Source organism: Oryx dammah, unplaced genomic scaffold, assembly GCF_014754425.2.
Source record: "Oryx dammah isolate SB20612 unplaced genomic scaffold, SCBI_Odam_1.1 HiC_scaffold_17, whole genome shotgun sequence".
NCBI lineage: Eukaryota > Metazoa > Chordata > Mammalia > Artiodactyla > Bovidae > Oryx > Oryx dammah.
This window is the reverse complement of record NW_024070201.1, coordinates 75912709-75928930: the sequence shown is the minus strand read 5'-3', so window position 1 is coordinate 75928930 and position 16222 is coordinate 75912709. Positions and strand designations below refer to the sequence as shown.

The following is a 16222-nucleotide window of genomic DNA, read 5'->3' as shown; positions in this document are numbered from 1 at the left end:
GAAAGTCAGCTCAACCCAGACCAAAGAGAAAGATTTGGCTTAATGATAGGATGTCTCCCCAAAGTGAGCAACCCCAGCCTTCAGGTAAGAAAGAACAGATTGTTTACGGCGGGAAACTCTGAATGTCTTATCCATATTTTATCCCACATTACAATATTACATATTTTAAATAAGCTATTCAAAATGTATAGTAAGAATACACAATATACCCATTGATATGACAAATATAACGTCAATGACGATGAATATTTACTAAATGTTTTATCTTAATGTATACCAGTTTCTGTCCTAAGCTGTTATATAAGTGAACTAGTCACATCTTTACAGTAGATCTCAGTATTAATTACAGTATTATTCATTTTATAGATGAAGAAGTCGAGATTATATATTTTATCTGTGATTATGCTCCAAGTGAATTTTGGAGCCAGTATCTCATTCAATGTAGGTCCAGAACTCATAACCTTAATTACTAGAATCTACTACCACTCGAATAGTGTGAGGACCTCTTAAATTTATAACACTATGGAGGTTCCAAGAGGAAGGAGGGGAAATTAACGTGTTTTTTGAGCATCAAGTTCTGTATATGTAAGCTTATTTACATACCACAGTAATCCTGTAAATTAGGCACTGCATGCTTATTTTAAGGAAGAAGGAAAAAGTATTTAAGGAGGTGAAGACTCTTGCATTTAAGTATCAGAGCTGTGTCTGAACACGACTCTATCTCTGAAGTTTCTGATGTTAATATTAATAACATTTCCTATCTTGTTCAGGGAAGGATAGTATAAGATACAATTCCTGAGATGGCGTACTTACATTTCCTCTGGGGCCTTGATGTTATAGTTAGTAATCATGTGGGTGTTATTTGCTCAGTTGTATCTGACTCTTTGTGACCCCATGGACTGTAGCCCACCAGGCTCCTCTGCCCATGGAATTCGCCAGGCAAAAATATTTATCAAAGTGTGTAGCCATTCCCTTCTCCAGGAGATCTTCCCAACCCAGGGACTGAACCCTGGTCTCCTTCATGGCAGGCAGATTTTTACCACCGGAGCCACCAGGGAAGCCCTTAGTAATTGCTGAGGTTGGCCAATAATTATTTAATATATAGTACTTTCCAGATACTGCTTTAAGAAATTTCATATTTAGAAACTCATTATTCAAAAAATCACCATATAAAGATATATTATCTTTACCTTGATTTTACAGAGAAGTAAACTGAGGCACAGTAAACTGAGGAATTGTAATGAAATTGCCACTATATTTGTTACTTTCTACAGTCTCAATGTATCAAGCAGAGAAGGAACGGCAGGAGAGAGGTGAACAGATGTCTTCTCCAAATTAGTGGAGAATCGGAAGTCACACATTATTGCAGTCTGGGGAGATCTTCAGAGATTACCTAATCACTTTAATTTTATGAATGGGAGCTCGGGATCCTAGGGAATGAACAATTAAGCAACAGAATGGGAGGAAAACCCAGGTATTTTGCCAGCTTATATAGTGTCTTTACCTGATGATTACCTGAATACAGGTATAACTGCTTCCATTTGAGAGAACTGAAGAGATCCTTTTATATAGTCATGCAGACTGTGCGGGTGAATTCTCTAAGAAACTAAGGGAAGAAAGGCTACGTCTTGTTTATTGTATTGTGTTTGGGGAACTATTTTGGAATTACAGGAGCCCGCTTCTCAGTGTATTATTTCCAAACTAGGCAACTATAATTACAGTCTGATAAGACGTAAGTCAGATAACTTCTGAATGTTAATTTATTTTGAAAGGGGAGATAATCTTGCAAGAGAAATGCAGACAAATAGAAAAAGCAGAGTTGTAGATATATTAACCTAGAGATGTTACAAATAAAGTTTAAGAAGTATGAAAGTTTCATGTAGTATTTCACTTGAAGGAATTATTTCCTCTTAAAAGTCAAAAAGGATTATGAGTCCACTCATAAAATGATTTGTTCTTCAGTTTTATCGTGAATTACCTGACTAAAGGATGACTGATTATTTCTTGTATTAGTCCTTCAAAATTATAACACATTGTTCACTTTCCAGTTTTTTTATTTAATTGATATTTATTTAACATTGACTCTGCACCAAGCACTGTAAAACCCACCCACACACCCTACACCAATTTTTTGATTTCATTAGAAACCACTTAATCAAGCAAATTCTGTAGTTACCTCTATTTTACATCCTAAATTGGCACATTATATGTCACCCGACTTAACACTATTAAGATTAACTCTTTTTTTTCATTTTTGACAAATATAATTCATTGCTTCCTCACAAAATAATTTAAATTTTATAACAACGAGGACTTTGTCTAATTTATCACTGTATTCTTAGCTCTTAGAAGAATATTAGTACTAGATATTCAAAAAGAGTGGTATGTATTAAATGAAAATGATTTCAGTGGGTCTCAAAATAACTTGTCTTTAAAAGGCATTGGTGCCATTTTAAGTAGATATTAGGTTTCCATTTTCTCATCAATGATTAGTTTCATTGCTTTTCATTTCAGATAACTTTCTTGAACATCAGATCATGGAAGATAGAAATAATGTTACTGAATTTATTCTCTTGGGGCTTTCTATGGACAAGAAAGTCCAGATCCCCTGCTCTTTATTTTTCTTATTCTGTTACCTGGCTATTTGGTTGGGGAATTTGATCATCGTGATTTCTATTACTTGCAGTCAGCTAATCACCCAGCCCATGTACTTCTTCCTTAACTGCCTGGCACTCTCAGATCTCTTCTACACCTCCACTGTGACACCCAAACTCATGACTGACTTACTGATGGAGAAAAAGGTCATTTCCCACAAAAACTGCCTGACACAGCTCTTCACGACACACTTCTTTGGGGGGATTGAGGTCTTCATCCTCACAGGGATGGCCTATGACCACTATGTGGCCGTCTGCAAACCTCTCCACTACGCCATCATCATGAACAGGCAAAGACGTCACTCAGTTCTCATAGCATCAGCTGCAGGGGGACTTCTTCATTCTCTTGGTCTCTTTCTTCTTGCGATTGTTTTACCTTTCTGTGGCCCCAATGAAATAGATCACTATTTCTGTGATGTATATCCTTTGTTGAAACTAGCCTGCACTGATACACACAAAATTGGCTTTTTTGTCATTGCCAATTCTGGCTTGATGGGACTGGTGATCTTTGTGGTTTTGATGGCCTCCTACATTTTGATTTTGGATAACGTGCGCACGTATTCTGCAGAAAGCCGCCATAAAGCACTTTCCACCTGCAGTTCGCACATCACAGTCATGATCCTCTTTTTCGCACCTGTCATCTTTGTTTACATTAGACCTGCCACAACATTACCAGAAGATAAAATGTTTACACTCTTCTACACAATTATTGTCCCCATGCTCAACCCGCTTATCTACTACACACTTAGAAACATGGAGATGAAAAATTCCGTAAGAAGAGTTTGGTGCAATAAAAGGTTCTGGGAAGGGAGGTTAATGACTTGAAGGTCATTCATCTTCGATGCCAGTCTTCTCATCACTCCCTCTGTTGCCGATTCTCTCCTGCTAATGGGAAAATCAGTCAGAATGTAAAAGCCAAGCCTTCAACAACAGCTTGCCTTCAGTGGTTCTTTCTTTATTTTCCTCTCAATGTGTTTTCCTTGATTTCACTTTTCACTAATAATCCCCTTTGTTTAAAAAAAAAAAAAAAGAAAAGAAACCTTTTCACAGAGTAAAACCACACTGAAAAAATCAGGAGGGAGAGTGATCCTGCCTGTATTGAAGGCTAAACCTGAGGGAGACTTAGCTCTCAAAACACTTGACCTCAAGGTATGAAAGGTAATAATATGTTAAAAGGTAAAAGACAGTTAAAGAATCTGCCTGCTAATGCAGGAGACACAAGTTCCATCCCTGGGCCAGGAAGATCCCCTGGAGAAGGAAATAGCAACCCACTCCAGTGTTTTTGCCTGAGAAATCCCATGGAGAGAGAAACCTGGTGGGCTACAGCCCATGGGGATGCAAAACAGCTGGACATGACTCAGCGACTAAACGTAACGAAAAGGCAGTTATAGGAAAATAGGAACAATCACACACTGCAAACTCCTTTCAGAACTATATACCTAGCCTTGCATCCTACAACTCTAGATTTCTTTTCGTCAAATACCTAGAGACCTTTTGTGTATTTGTGAACCACTATTATTTTACTTAAGTGAAGAGAATATATAGATATAAGTAGAACATAGTGTAAAGTCCAGTCTTATAGTCTACATGGTAAATCTTATGGTCTGAAAAGCAAGTCACTGTGTGATCTGTTTGTGAAGTGACATTATAAGTATTGAGGAAAATATATGTTTTGTATACAAACTCATGCTATTTTAACTGGGTTTGACATTAAGTATATATGATCAAGGAATAAATAAACCACAACTGACTTTGCTACAACAAAGAAGAAAATGTGCTTGGATGTGTCTGACTGTGACCACATGGACTGTAGCCCCCCAGGCTTCTCTGTCCATGGGGATTCTCCAGGCACAGACACTGGGGTGGGTTGCCATGTTCTCCTCCAGCGGATCTCCCCAACCCAGGGACTGAACCCACATTGCAGGCAGATTCTTTACCATCTGAACCACCAGGGAAGCCCAAGAATACTGGAGTGGGCTGCCTATCCTTCCCCACGGGGTCTTCCTGACCCAGGAATCACCCAGGGCTCTCCTGCATTGCGGGTGGATTCTTCACCAGCTGAGCTACCAGGGAAGCCTGAACCATATATATATATATAAAGGGTAGAGAGAGACAAATGGAATTTTTGAGCAATTATCTGATGGAATTTAATGGAGTTAAAACTATCTTTGAAAAAGTAAGATTCATTTACCCAACTATCTAGTTTGCTGAAAAACTAAGCCAGGGGTTCCTCAGTTTTATCTAGTCTGATAATCCCATTCCACTCTATTTTCTGCTTTTTCTACCATAAATGCATGCTGCAGTCCACGGGGTCACAAAGAGTCGGACACGACTGAGCAACTGATCTGCGCTGAACTGCTCTACATGTCATGATTGAGGATGAAATCTTTGCTCTCCACGTTTATGATGACTTCCTCCTTGCTGAAAAGCTTTAAATAAAACTTTGAGTGTTGCCATCAATTTTTTGGTTTTTGGTTTCTCTTACCTGACTACTTACAGAGCTTCCCAGGTGGTACTATTGGTAAAGAACCCACCTGCCAATGCAGGAGACATAAGAGGCATGAGTTCAATCCCTGAGTCTGGGAGATACTCTGGAGGAGGTTAGAGCAACCCCCTCCACTATTCTTACCTGGATAATCTCATGGACAGAGGAGCCTGGTGGGCTATAGTGCAAAGGGCCACAAAAAGACACTACTGAAGCAACTTAGCTCACACACACACACAAACCTGACTACTTTAGTGTCTAAACTATACTTTGCCATTTGATGCTTAAAAGAATCTTATCTGCTGAGTTTCAATTTACACCTCTGTAACATAACATAGATAATAGATCAAAATTTCAGAACTAGAGTTTATAGGGCTTTATGAGAAAAAATTATCACATATATCTTGTGAAGATTGAAATCATATTGTATTATAATGCTACTTAAACATGAACATAGACCACAGAAATCTGCTTATGTTTCTAATATAATGAAAAAAGTAAAAATAAAATATTTATTATAAAAGTCTTGTTTCACAGAAATTAATTTATAGAAATTGAATTGTATTCTAATGCAATATTAGAAATAAGAACAATAGCAAAACAATTTAGAGCAGTTTCCATTCTAAGAACAATAATATACATTTCCTTTAAAAATCAGAATTAGCTTATAAGCTAGTTACTAATATCTCTAAACAACAGTTCAGTTCAGTTCAGTCACTCAGTCATATCCTACTCTTTGCGAACCCATGAACTGCAACATGCCAGGCCTCCCTGTCCATCACCAACTCCCGGAGTTCACCCAAACCCATGTCCATCGAGTCAGTGATGCCATCCAGCCATCTCATCCTCTGTCGTCCCCTTCTCCTCCTGCCCTCAATCTTTCCCAGCATCAGGGTCTTTTCAAATGAGTCAGCTCTGCATCAGGTGGCCAAAGTATTGAAGTTTCACCTTCAAAATCAGTCCTTCCAATGAACACCCAGGACTGATCTCCTTTAGGATGGACTGATTGGATCTCCTTGCAGTCCAAGGGACTCTCAAGAGTCTTCTCCAACACCACAGTTCAAAAGCATCAATTCTTCGGCGCTCAGCTTTCTTTATAGTCCAACTATCACATCCATACTTGACCACTGGAAACCATAGCCTTGACTAGACAGATCTTTGTTGGCAAAGTAATTTCTCTGCTTTTTAATATGCTGTCTAGGTTGGTCATAATTTTCCTTCCAAGGAGTAAGCGTCTTTTAATTTCATGGCTGCAATCACCATCTGCAGTGATTTTGGAGTCCCCCAAAATAAAGTCTGACACTGTTTCCACTGTATCCCCATCTATTCCCCATCTATTTGCTATGAAGTTATAGGACTGGATGCCATGATCTTAGTTTTCTGTATGTTGAGCTTTAAGCCAACTTTTTCACTCTCCTCTTTCACTTTCATCAAGAGGATCCTTAGCTCTTATTCACTTTCTGCCATAAGGATGCATATCTGAGGTTATTGATATTTCTCCTGGCAATCTTGATTGCAGCTTGTGCTTTATCCAGCCCAGCGTTTCTCATGATATACTCTGCATATAAGACAAATAAGCAGGGTGACAATATACAGCCTTGACATACTCCTTTTCCTATTTGGAACCAGTCTATTGTTCCATGTCCAGTTCTAACTGTTGCTTCCTGGCCTGCATACAGGTTTCTCAAGAGGCAGATCAGGTGGTCTGATATTCCCATCTCTTTCAGAACTTTCCACAGTTTATTGTGATCCACACACTCAAAGGCTTTGGCTTAGTCAATAAAGCAGAAATAGATGTTTTTCTGGAACTCTCTTCCTTTTTCAATGATCCAGTGGATGTTGGCAAATTTGATCTCTCGTTCCTCTGCCTTCTCGAAAACCAGCTTGAACATCAGGGAGTTCATGGTTCATGTATTGCTAAAGCCTGGCTTGGAGCATTTTAAGCATTACTTTCCTAGCATGTGAGATGCGTGCAATTGTGTGGTAGTTTGAGCATTCTTTGGCATTGCCTTTCTTTGTGATTGGAATGAAAACTGACATTTTCCAGTCCTGTGGCCACTGCTGAGTTTTCCAAATTTGCTGGCATATTGAGTGCAGCACTTTCACAGCATCATCTTTCAGGATTTGAAATAGCTCAACTGGAATTCCAACACCTCCACTAGCTTTGTTCATAGTGGTGCTTCCTAAGGCCCACTTGACTAATTACAGAGGAAAAGAAAAAAGAGAACAAGGTCTTTTCAGGGCCCCTCACTTAGTAAGATATTATTTATCTGGATGCTTCCTGTTCATTTGTTACTAAATTCATATTTTAATAAATCACTTGAATCATAATTTCTATCTTTACTATTAGTACAATTTTAGAGTAACTCAACATTTTATAATAATAATTTTATTGGAAAACAAAGTCTTTTAACCTAAGGTAATGTATTAAAAAATAAAATTCTTGTTAATAATTTCCTCATTGCTTCAAGATATCTTTAATGAACTAATGCAAACTAACATGCATCATGATATAGACTTCATAATAATTCATAGAATTTGCTAGGTTATCAATTGCTTTAATAATAATTTTTTCTATTTTTTATTACCTATATGAACATTCTCCTTACTTCCCCATTTGAACTCTGAAATTTTTCATCATCCACTTGCTATGACATTATTTTGTCTTTCTCTATATGGATTCATTTACATATTCAGTCTATCTGTAACTTTTTTCCCGTCACATGTGCTGATGCTGCTGCTAATTTGCTTCAGTCCTGTCCGACTCTTTGCGACCCTATGAACCATAGCCCACCAGGCTCCTCTGTCCACAGGATTCCCCAGGCAGGAATACTGGAGGGGGGTGCCATGCCCTCCTCTAGATCCTCCCCACCCGGGGACTCAGCCCACATTCCCTTTCCTGCACTCACAGGTGGGTTCTTTACCACTAGCTCCACCTAGGAAGCCCCTATACATGTGCATTATAATACATTATTCCTCCTACTCGAGTTATTTTCATGATGTCCAATGAATCTTATTTTGTTAAAAAATTAAGAAAATGAAATAAAATAAAATTCAATTATTTGAAAACAGATACTTCTTAATTCTATATATATACCTAGGGACATCAAAGTGTAAAGAAATTCTATGGAAATGAGAACATGTACCCTTTGTTCTGGGCCTCCCAGATGACTAGTAAAGAATGTGCCTGCAGTGTACGAGATGCAGGAGGCCTGGGTAGAATCCCTGGGTGGGGGTGGGGGGGATCCCCTGGAGGAGGGCACAGCAACGCGACGGTAATGGAAAACCAAAAGTATTCACTAGATCGGATAGTTTCAGTGCCCGCATTTACTTCTGTTTTTACAACCCCATTGACTTCAACTAAGATAACATGCAGATTCTGCAATGTTCCTGCCACTAACCTTTTCACTAGAAGAGTATCCATACATCTCAGACACTGAGAAGTGGGCAGGCATCCTACTTGCTTGATACAATCCCATTTTATGTCCATTATTTCAGCATAATTATTAGAACTCCTCTTTTTACACTCAAATAATCTCAATTTGAGCAATAAATCATATAGCTACCCTTTCTATGTCCAAACTAATTTTTCAGTATATTTGAAAATATTATTATGGTAAAAGGTTATATAATTATTAATTTTTGTCATTTTTAAGATGATTTCATTAAAATCACTTTAGATGCATCTTGCAATTTTTATATAGTGATTCTCACATAAATCATATTTTTGTTGTTCAGTTCCTAGATAACTAATTTTTGCTTTTCAAATAGTTGCAATGAATATACGAAGTCATCAGTTGAGTAGAAAATAAGACTTTATATTTCTTATACTCCTTTTTTATGAGTATGCAGGGAATATAGCAAGGATCTATGGACTTTCTGTCTTGGATGATCAACATGACTGTAGCTTATGTACATTTGGAGATTCATTTCATGGAACTAAATTATGGGGAGATTAGAATGGTATCCTTCATTTAGCAACTTATGGAAAGAGAGAAAAATCAAAGCAAAACATAACTTCAAGAAGGAAATGATGACTCCTGTTACTAGGGGAAGATGTGAATAAGAAACATGGATTGATAGAAGAAAGGATTTCAACTGATGCTGGTGTTTATGCTTAGTTTTTCTGGAGCAAAGTCCACTGTTTATTAAACTCAAGTAAGCAAATATCACTTGAATAAGATGTGTAATGAGGAAGCAAAGTGATTTCAGATGGTTTGCCTTGCAATCAAAAATAGCTTCTGGCACCACACCTTCCTCAAGGCATTCTTCATCTCTGCATTTCTGAGAGTGTAAATCAGAGGGTTGAACATGGGGGCAATGATGGTGTAAAAGAGAGCAAACACCTTGTCTTCTGGAAACGTTGTGGCTGGTCTAATGTAAGTGAAGAGAATAGGCACAAAGAACAGAACCACAACTGTGATGTGGGAACTACAAGTGGAAAGAGCTTGTACCGGGTTTCTGCAGGGTAAGCCTTGATGGTGCACAATATCAAAATGTAGGACAGCATCACGACCACAAAGATCACCAATCCCATCATGCCTGCATTGGCCACCACTAGGATCCCAACTATATAGGTGTCTGTGCAGGCCAGTTTCAGCAAAGGATACACGTCACAGAAATAGTGATCTATTTCACTGGGGCCACAGAATGGTAGGTTAATGGTGAGGAGACCCTGGACAAAGGAGTGCAGAAATGCCCCAGCACAGCAAGCGCTGATCATGGCATAGCGTCTGTGCCTGCTCATAATGATGGTGTAGTACAGGGGCCTGCAGACGGCCACATAGCGGTCATAGGCCATCACGGTGAGGATACAGATTTCAATCCCCCCAAAGAAATGCATGGTAAAGAGCTGGGCCATGCAGTCAGTGTACGAAATTGTGCTACTTTCTGCCAGCAAGTCAGTGACTAACTTGGGTGTCACTGTTGAGGTAGAACACAGATCTGATAGAGCAAGGTAATTAAGGAAGAAATACATGGGTTGATCCTTTAGCTGACTGCATGTGATAGAGATCATGACGAGCAAGTTTCCCATCCAAATAGCTATGTAACAAAATAAGAGTAGTAGGAAGCACACGTGTTTGATTTTCATGTTCTGGGAAAGACCCAAGAGAATGAATTCAGTGATGTTATTGGTATATTTCATGGTCTAATGCAGTGAAGACTCAGTGAGTTTGCCTAAAAAAAAAAAAAAAAAACTGACAGGTTAGCATGAGAAATATTGACTAAGCATGGTGTCAATCAGAGTGAGTGTTGGAGAAATACATTCATTTAGTAAATCAGCTTCCTACACTATACTTTTAAATAGTTAATCTAAACCCCATATGATTAGCTTGCCATATAATATGCCAGATCTGTTTACTTTCTAGAGTGAAAGAGAATAGTATTAATAAGTACACTTGCTCAAGTATAAACAAACATGCACAGTCATCTTACGTATGGGATGAAAAGTGAGCTTAGGAAAGATACATTTCTTTTCCTGAAGCAGCTTGTTTGCTTAGAAGATTCAAACAACCAGACTTAAAGTGAAGGGAGTAAGGTAAGTTGTGCAATTGCAGGATAGAATCTTGTCTTTACTTAAAAAGTTTGTAGTTTTTTTGTGGAACATGATTTGTTTTAATATTGCACTAAATTATTATCATCTTTATCAGTGAGTTGTTTGCACACAGGGCAAGTGACTCATTTGCCTCACTGAAGAAGAGCTACAACAAACCTGGACAGCATAAGAGATATCACTTTGCCAATATAGGTCCATATAGTCAAAGCTTTGGTTTTTCCAGTAGTCATGTACGGATGTGCGAGTTGGAGCATAGAGAAAGCTGAGTGCCGAAGAATGGAGGCTTTCAAACTGTGATGTTGGAGAAGACTCTAGAGAGTCCAAACAGCAAGAACAAACAAGTCAATCCTAAAGGAAATCAACCCTGAATATTCATTGGAGTGACTGATGCTGAAGCTGAAGTTCCAATATTTTGGCCATCTGATGTGAAGACCCGACTCACCGAAAAAGACCCTGATGCTGGGGAAGATGGAGGGCAGAGGGAAATGGGGATGACAGAGGATGAGATGGTTGGATGGCATCACCGACTCGATGGACATGAATCTGAGCAAACTCCAGGAGACAATGAAGGACAGGGAAGCCTGGCCTGCTACATGTAGGCCATGGGGTCACAAAGAGTTGGACGTACTTAACGACTGAACAAGAAGTCTGGATTCTGGGAAAAAGTATGATATATTTACAAACATTGTGGAGAAAAATAAAGAAAATACTGTATCAGGTGAAGCAAAAGTAACTGTGGCATTTTTTTAATTTAAATTAGTAAAAGGTAATAGTAATTATATGTAAAATTGAGAAACAAAAGTTACCTAAAAGACTAATAACAATAATGAAGAAGTGGATGGCACTTGCTTGATACAGGTCAGGTTTCAATAATTTCTATAATAGAATATTTTACAATTTGACTAGTTATAATCTCCCTGCTTTGTTATCTTTTAGGTTACAATGATTTCTTTTAGAAATAATGAAAATTTCATAAATAATATATCCTAAGAAATATTTTTCAAAATATCACATGTATTATTAGTATTTCTATAATCAGAAAAATATGTAAAAGTTACTTCCTAAAATAACTTTAAGTTGTAGATGCTTTCATTTCCAATTAATTTTCCATTATGCTTCTATAGTTTATAAGCATGTTTTTAGTCCAAGAATTTAACATCATTTTGATACTTTGCTCATAAGACTCTTGGAGGAAAGGATATCCTAACAGAAAAAAAAAAAAAAAAGTAGAAACATTCCATTAATTCCTAGGCAGGATAGGTTGAAAGTTTGTCTCTCTCATGTTAAATAGATGCTATACTAACAAAATGGGAAAATAATTAGAAAAATTCTGGTTCCCTTTTATTTCTCTTAAATATTTCTCCTTGACAGCCTCCAACTTAATATCAGAGACTTCATATTCATGTTATTTAAATTATTACTTATATTTCCAAAACTCCCATGTTATTTCCAGTTTCCTTTGTTAATATTTGAGTGACTGATTTTATATATACAAGATCTTCATATTCATATTTAAGTGATTTAAAGAGAACATTTCCTATCATAAACTATAAGGACTAACATTGCTGCTAACACAAATTCATTATATATGACAACAAATTTCTTTTTAATATGAGTATTTCTAGTATAAACATAAACATTTCATGGTAGTGCAGGTAGAATTAGCAGGTACATACTATGAAATGGGCACTGATTATTTTCTCTTTCACTTTGTTTCTCTTCATATCGTATAGACTGAGTATTCCATACACCATGATAAAAAATAAACAAAAATGTGCTGAAAGATTAACAGCTAAAAATGAAGCTATTATCAAATTGATTGTTATTGAAGGTCTTTCACAAACATAAAAGATAAGTAATGATAATGATAATAATACCTAATATTTCCTGCAAGTAGGTTTAAACATTTCACATTTATTGAACCATTAATCTTAATAAAGACCAGTGATCATTTTGTTATCTCTCTTTTGCAAAAAAAAAAAAGGAAGCCAAACAGTTAACAATTTGGATAAATACTGATAAATATTAAAGACTGTTTTTATGTTTATTTTAAATTTTTTTCACTATTCGGATGTTGCTAATTTGCTTGTCAGATACAAACTATGATTCTAGGGAAAATGTTGCTTTTTCTTTTGTTGTTATTTCTTTCATAACCAAGTTGTCTCACATGATAAAAAGTCATGAATAAGCTAAATTTTTCCCAACAGCTTCAAAGTTTTCTCTTAACACCCGTACCAATTATATTTGGTAAACTGATTATATTTGCTCTGTGTAACTGTTCATCCTGTTCTCATTCTTCCTTATTGAATTTGCCCTACCTTGACATTCCGGATCCTCTGATATCAAGGTTTTCTATGCTATAGCCTTCCGCTTTTTCAATTAGTCATTATATACGTATTTTGCAGAGAAGCAAAGGAAGCAGAAGAGCGATGACTCTCTATACTAGCACATTCCCTTAACTTATTTTAACTGTAACCCTTTTTCTCTTTAATATTTTTTTTCTCTTCTGTCTGAAGCATAAGAAGTCTTTTTTTTTTTCACTTTTCTCTTATGTAGCCCCTATGTGACACAAATACTATCATTTCTTCATGAATTTCTCAAAATCATACCAAAAAAGTCTGTTTAACTTTGGCACCTTCTGAGGCATATGACAAGGGGAATGAACATATGGAATCAGCATGTTTATAGATAAAATTTAATTTAAATTATATATGCAAAATTTATTTTTCTTATTTGAAAGTTATTATTATTTACTATAGTTTGATTGAAATTTTACTTACCAGATGATTATCTCATTAGACAAAATCTTTTATCTCTGAGTAAATGGTGACAATGTTCTGAATGCGGTCAGAATCTTAACTGTATTGCTAAAGATTCATGTATTTTATCATATAATCAGCTCATATGAATCCTGGTTCTAGGACTTTCCTGCTGTCCTTATAGAAATAAGAAATGCTCTTCTGATTTTTGAAACTAAAATAAAGCGAAATCATTGCTAGCATTTATGCTGAATAGTGTTTTGTTTTTTTTTTTTTTTTCTACACGAATGTTGTATCTCTTCTGGGGTTCTAGGAATGGAAATGTACACATAAGCCTTCTGTCTGATTTCCAAAGGTGTTTAAATTAGGTGACCTGGGAGCTTATAACCCCCAATCTCCCTGTCACCTTTGCTAAGGATGAGACAGTTCCCCAAGGAAGAGCTGGCCATGTCCTTTAAAAAACAGTTGTGCCACAGCTAATAATTCCTTTTACTCTGAGGAGTTTGAGTACTAACTTTGTTCAATACTGAGATTGTAAATCATGGCCTTTTTGTTGAAACACAATTTGAGGAAACCAAAGGCCAAGAATCAGAAATAAGCTTTTTTTTTTTAAACATGGACCATTTTTAAAGTCTTTATTGAATTTGTTACAATATTGCTTCTGCTTTATGTTTGGGTATTGGTCATGTGGGATCTTAACTCCCCAGTCCAGGGATCTACCCCACACTTTCTGCACTGGAAGGCAAAGCCTACTGAACTGTCAGGGAAGCCTCAGAACCAAGTTTTGAAGTTTGGTTTATTATAGAATAAATGGTTTGAAAAGAGAATGAAAAGCATCTTGTGTGTTGCTTCAAATCTAAACGACCCTCCCAACCTCACTAGTTGCTTTATTGTATAGTTTTAAATTTCAATTTGTTTAAAACATGTGCTTATTGCAGTAGTTACTTAACTGAATTGTCATCAGATGAGGTGGTTAAAGTAATGAGGATTTGAAGAAAATTAATTTATAGCACAACATATGATATTTTAAAAAGTAATAACTGTGTGCTTAAATTAGATGCATATTCCAGAGTCTCTGGCTCAAGTGAGCTGTACCTGTCCATGAGATCTCATTAGATATATAAACTTCTATTTCTATAAAATTTTTATAGTTTCCTAGTGCAATGAAATGTCATTAACACTATTGACATAATTTTTTTCTGTTAATAGTTTCTTCTGACACTAATATGAATACTATCTTTCTTTTCATTAGTACTTACCCATTCAATATTCTTCCTTTACTTTTAACCATTTGGTATCTTTATTGTTTAGGTTAATCTTTTAAAAATATACTGCTATATTTCAAAGTCTAGTTTGATAGTTATTATCTTTTTGCTCAATAATTTAAATCAAGCATTCTGACATATTTTCATGGATTCATTTCAATAGTTCTATATCTGTTTTCTATTTTTGAATATGTTTTTATTTTGAATCTGTCCTTTTTTCTTGTCTTTTAAGAAGATTTTTGTTTGTCTGTTTCACCCTCCTGAAATTTTGGAAATTTTCATTTCTGTCATTGCTACAGAAATTTGTCACATGTGAATCCTATTTATTATTTAAAAGAAGATTTTTTTGTTTCTGTCATAGTCCATAAAATTTAAGGGGCATAACCTTCACTGATGATGCCACTGGTTTAGATCTTTGCAGTGGTAGCAGATATTGTAACAAGAAGTTTATAGAATATAGTAAAGAGGGATTCAATTACTGTGAACAACAATTTCTGATAGATCAATAAGTTCCCAAAAATAGACTTCTTTTTTTCAGTAAGAATCTTGGAATTCTGACATGGTTGACCTCAAGTGAAAGCACTACTTGAGATAAGGTGGTCCCAGGCCATCTTATATTGGTCTCTATGGGAACAAAGATTCACACTATGTTTATCTCCACAGTTCCTAAATGCACAGCTAAAATAAACATTTTTGATGACAGAAGTCTTTCATTGGTTTTTTGTTTTGATTCTTATTATACCCAAATGTAAGCCCATGGAATATAGTTTCCCTACCAGTACAGTGTAACCAAAATAACACTGTATCTCTGATAGACATGCATATATTAAGGTCACCATAACAACAACAACAACAAATAAACAATAGAAGGCATTAATTTCTATTACACATTCTTCTCAATTTGCTTGTTTAGCCTGGGGATAGATATACCTTGGACTCTGGCAACAGATGTTCATAAATTACTTAGATGATGACTTCAACTGTACCTCCTGTTTCAGATCCAGTAATTTGACCAAAAGCTCATGTCAATATCTGAGGATTCAGGTCTTTGAGGCAAAGAGTATACACCCTCCCAAGTGACAAGGTGGTAAATTTACCACCACGAAGAAACTCAGCGATTACCAGCAATATACCATCAAGTCAGAATGATATCTAAGAGGTTAGGTTTGAACAAATCTCATTGGCTTAAGAAATGTTCATGAAACTCTTGCCAAATTGTCTCTTTTCCCTCAGTCAATAGCTGTGATCTTACAGGGGGTTGGCAGAGGAGGAAACACATGATTGCCTCTGTTTGCATTTAGTTCTCCAAGAAAATTCAGCATTGACTGAACATGGAATGTTATAGCATTACAGGCTCAAACATGAATGTTTCCAAAAGGGTAGAGGTGAAAACCTTAGTAGTCAAAACCTCAGCCAATGTATTTGATTGTCTAGTTTGTATAGGCCACAAGATGTTTAGGTGTGTAGGTCTATTCCAGTTCATGACATTTGCTAATGATTTC

The 16222-nt window shown here is 36.4% G+C and overlaps 1 protein-coding gene and 1 pseudogene across 1 annotated transcript; one reads left to right on the top strand and one right to left on the bottom strand.

The window, feature by feature from the left end:
- The first annotated feature begins 2537 nt into the window (after positions 1-2537).
- Positions 2538-3479, top strand: LOC120875977 (olfactory receptor 4P4-like). Its single transcript, XM_040257710.1, has one exon. It carries the CDS (start codon positions 2538-2540, stop codon positions 3477-3479), a length of 942 nt encoding a protein of 313 aa, XP_040113644.1.
- Positions 3480-9347: 5868 nt separating this feature from the next.
- LOC120875976 lies at positions 9348-10285 on the bottom strand (annotated as a pseudogene).
- Positions 10286-16222: the final 5937 nt, after the last annotated feature.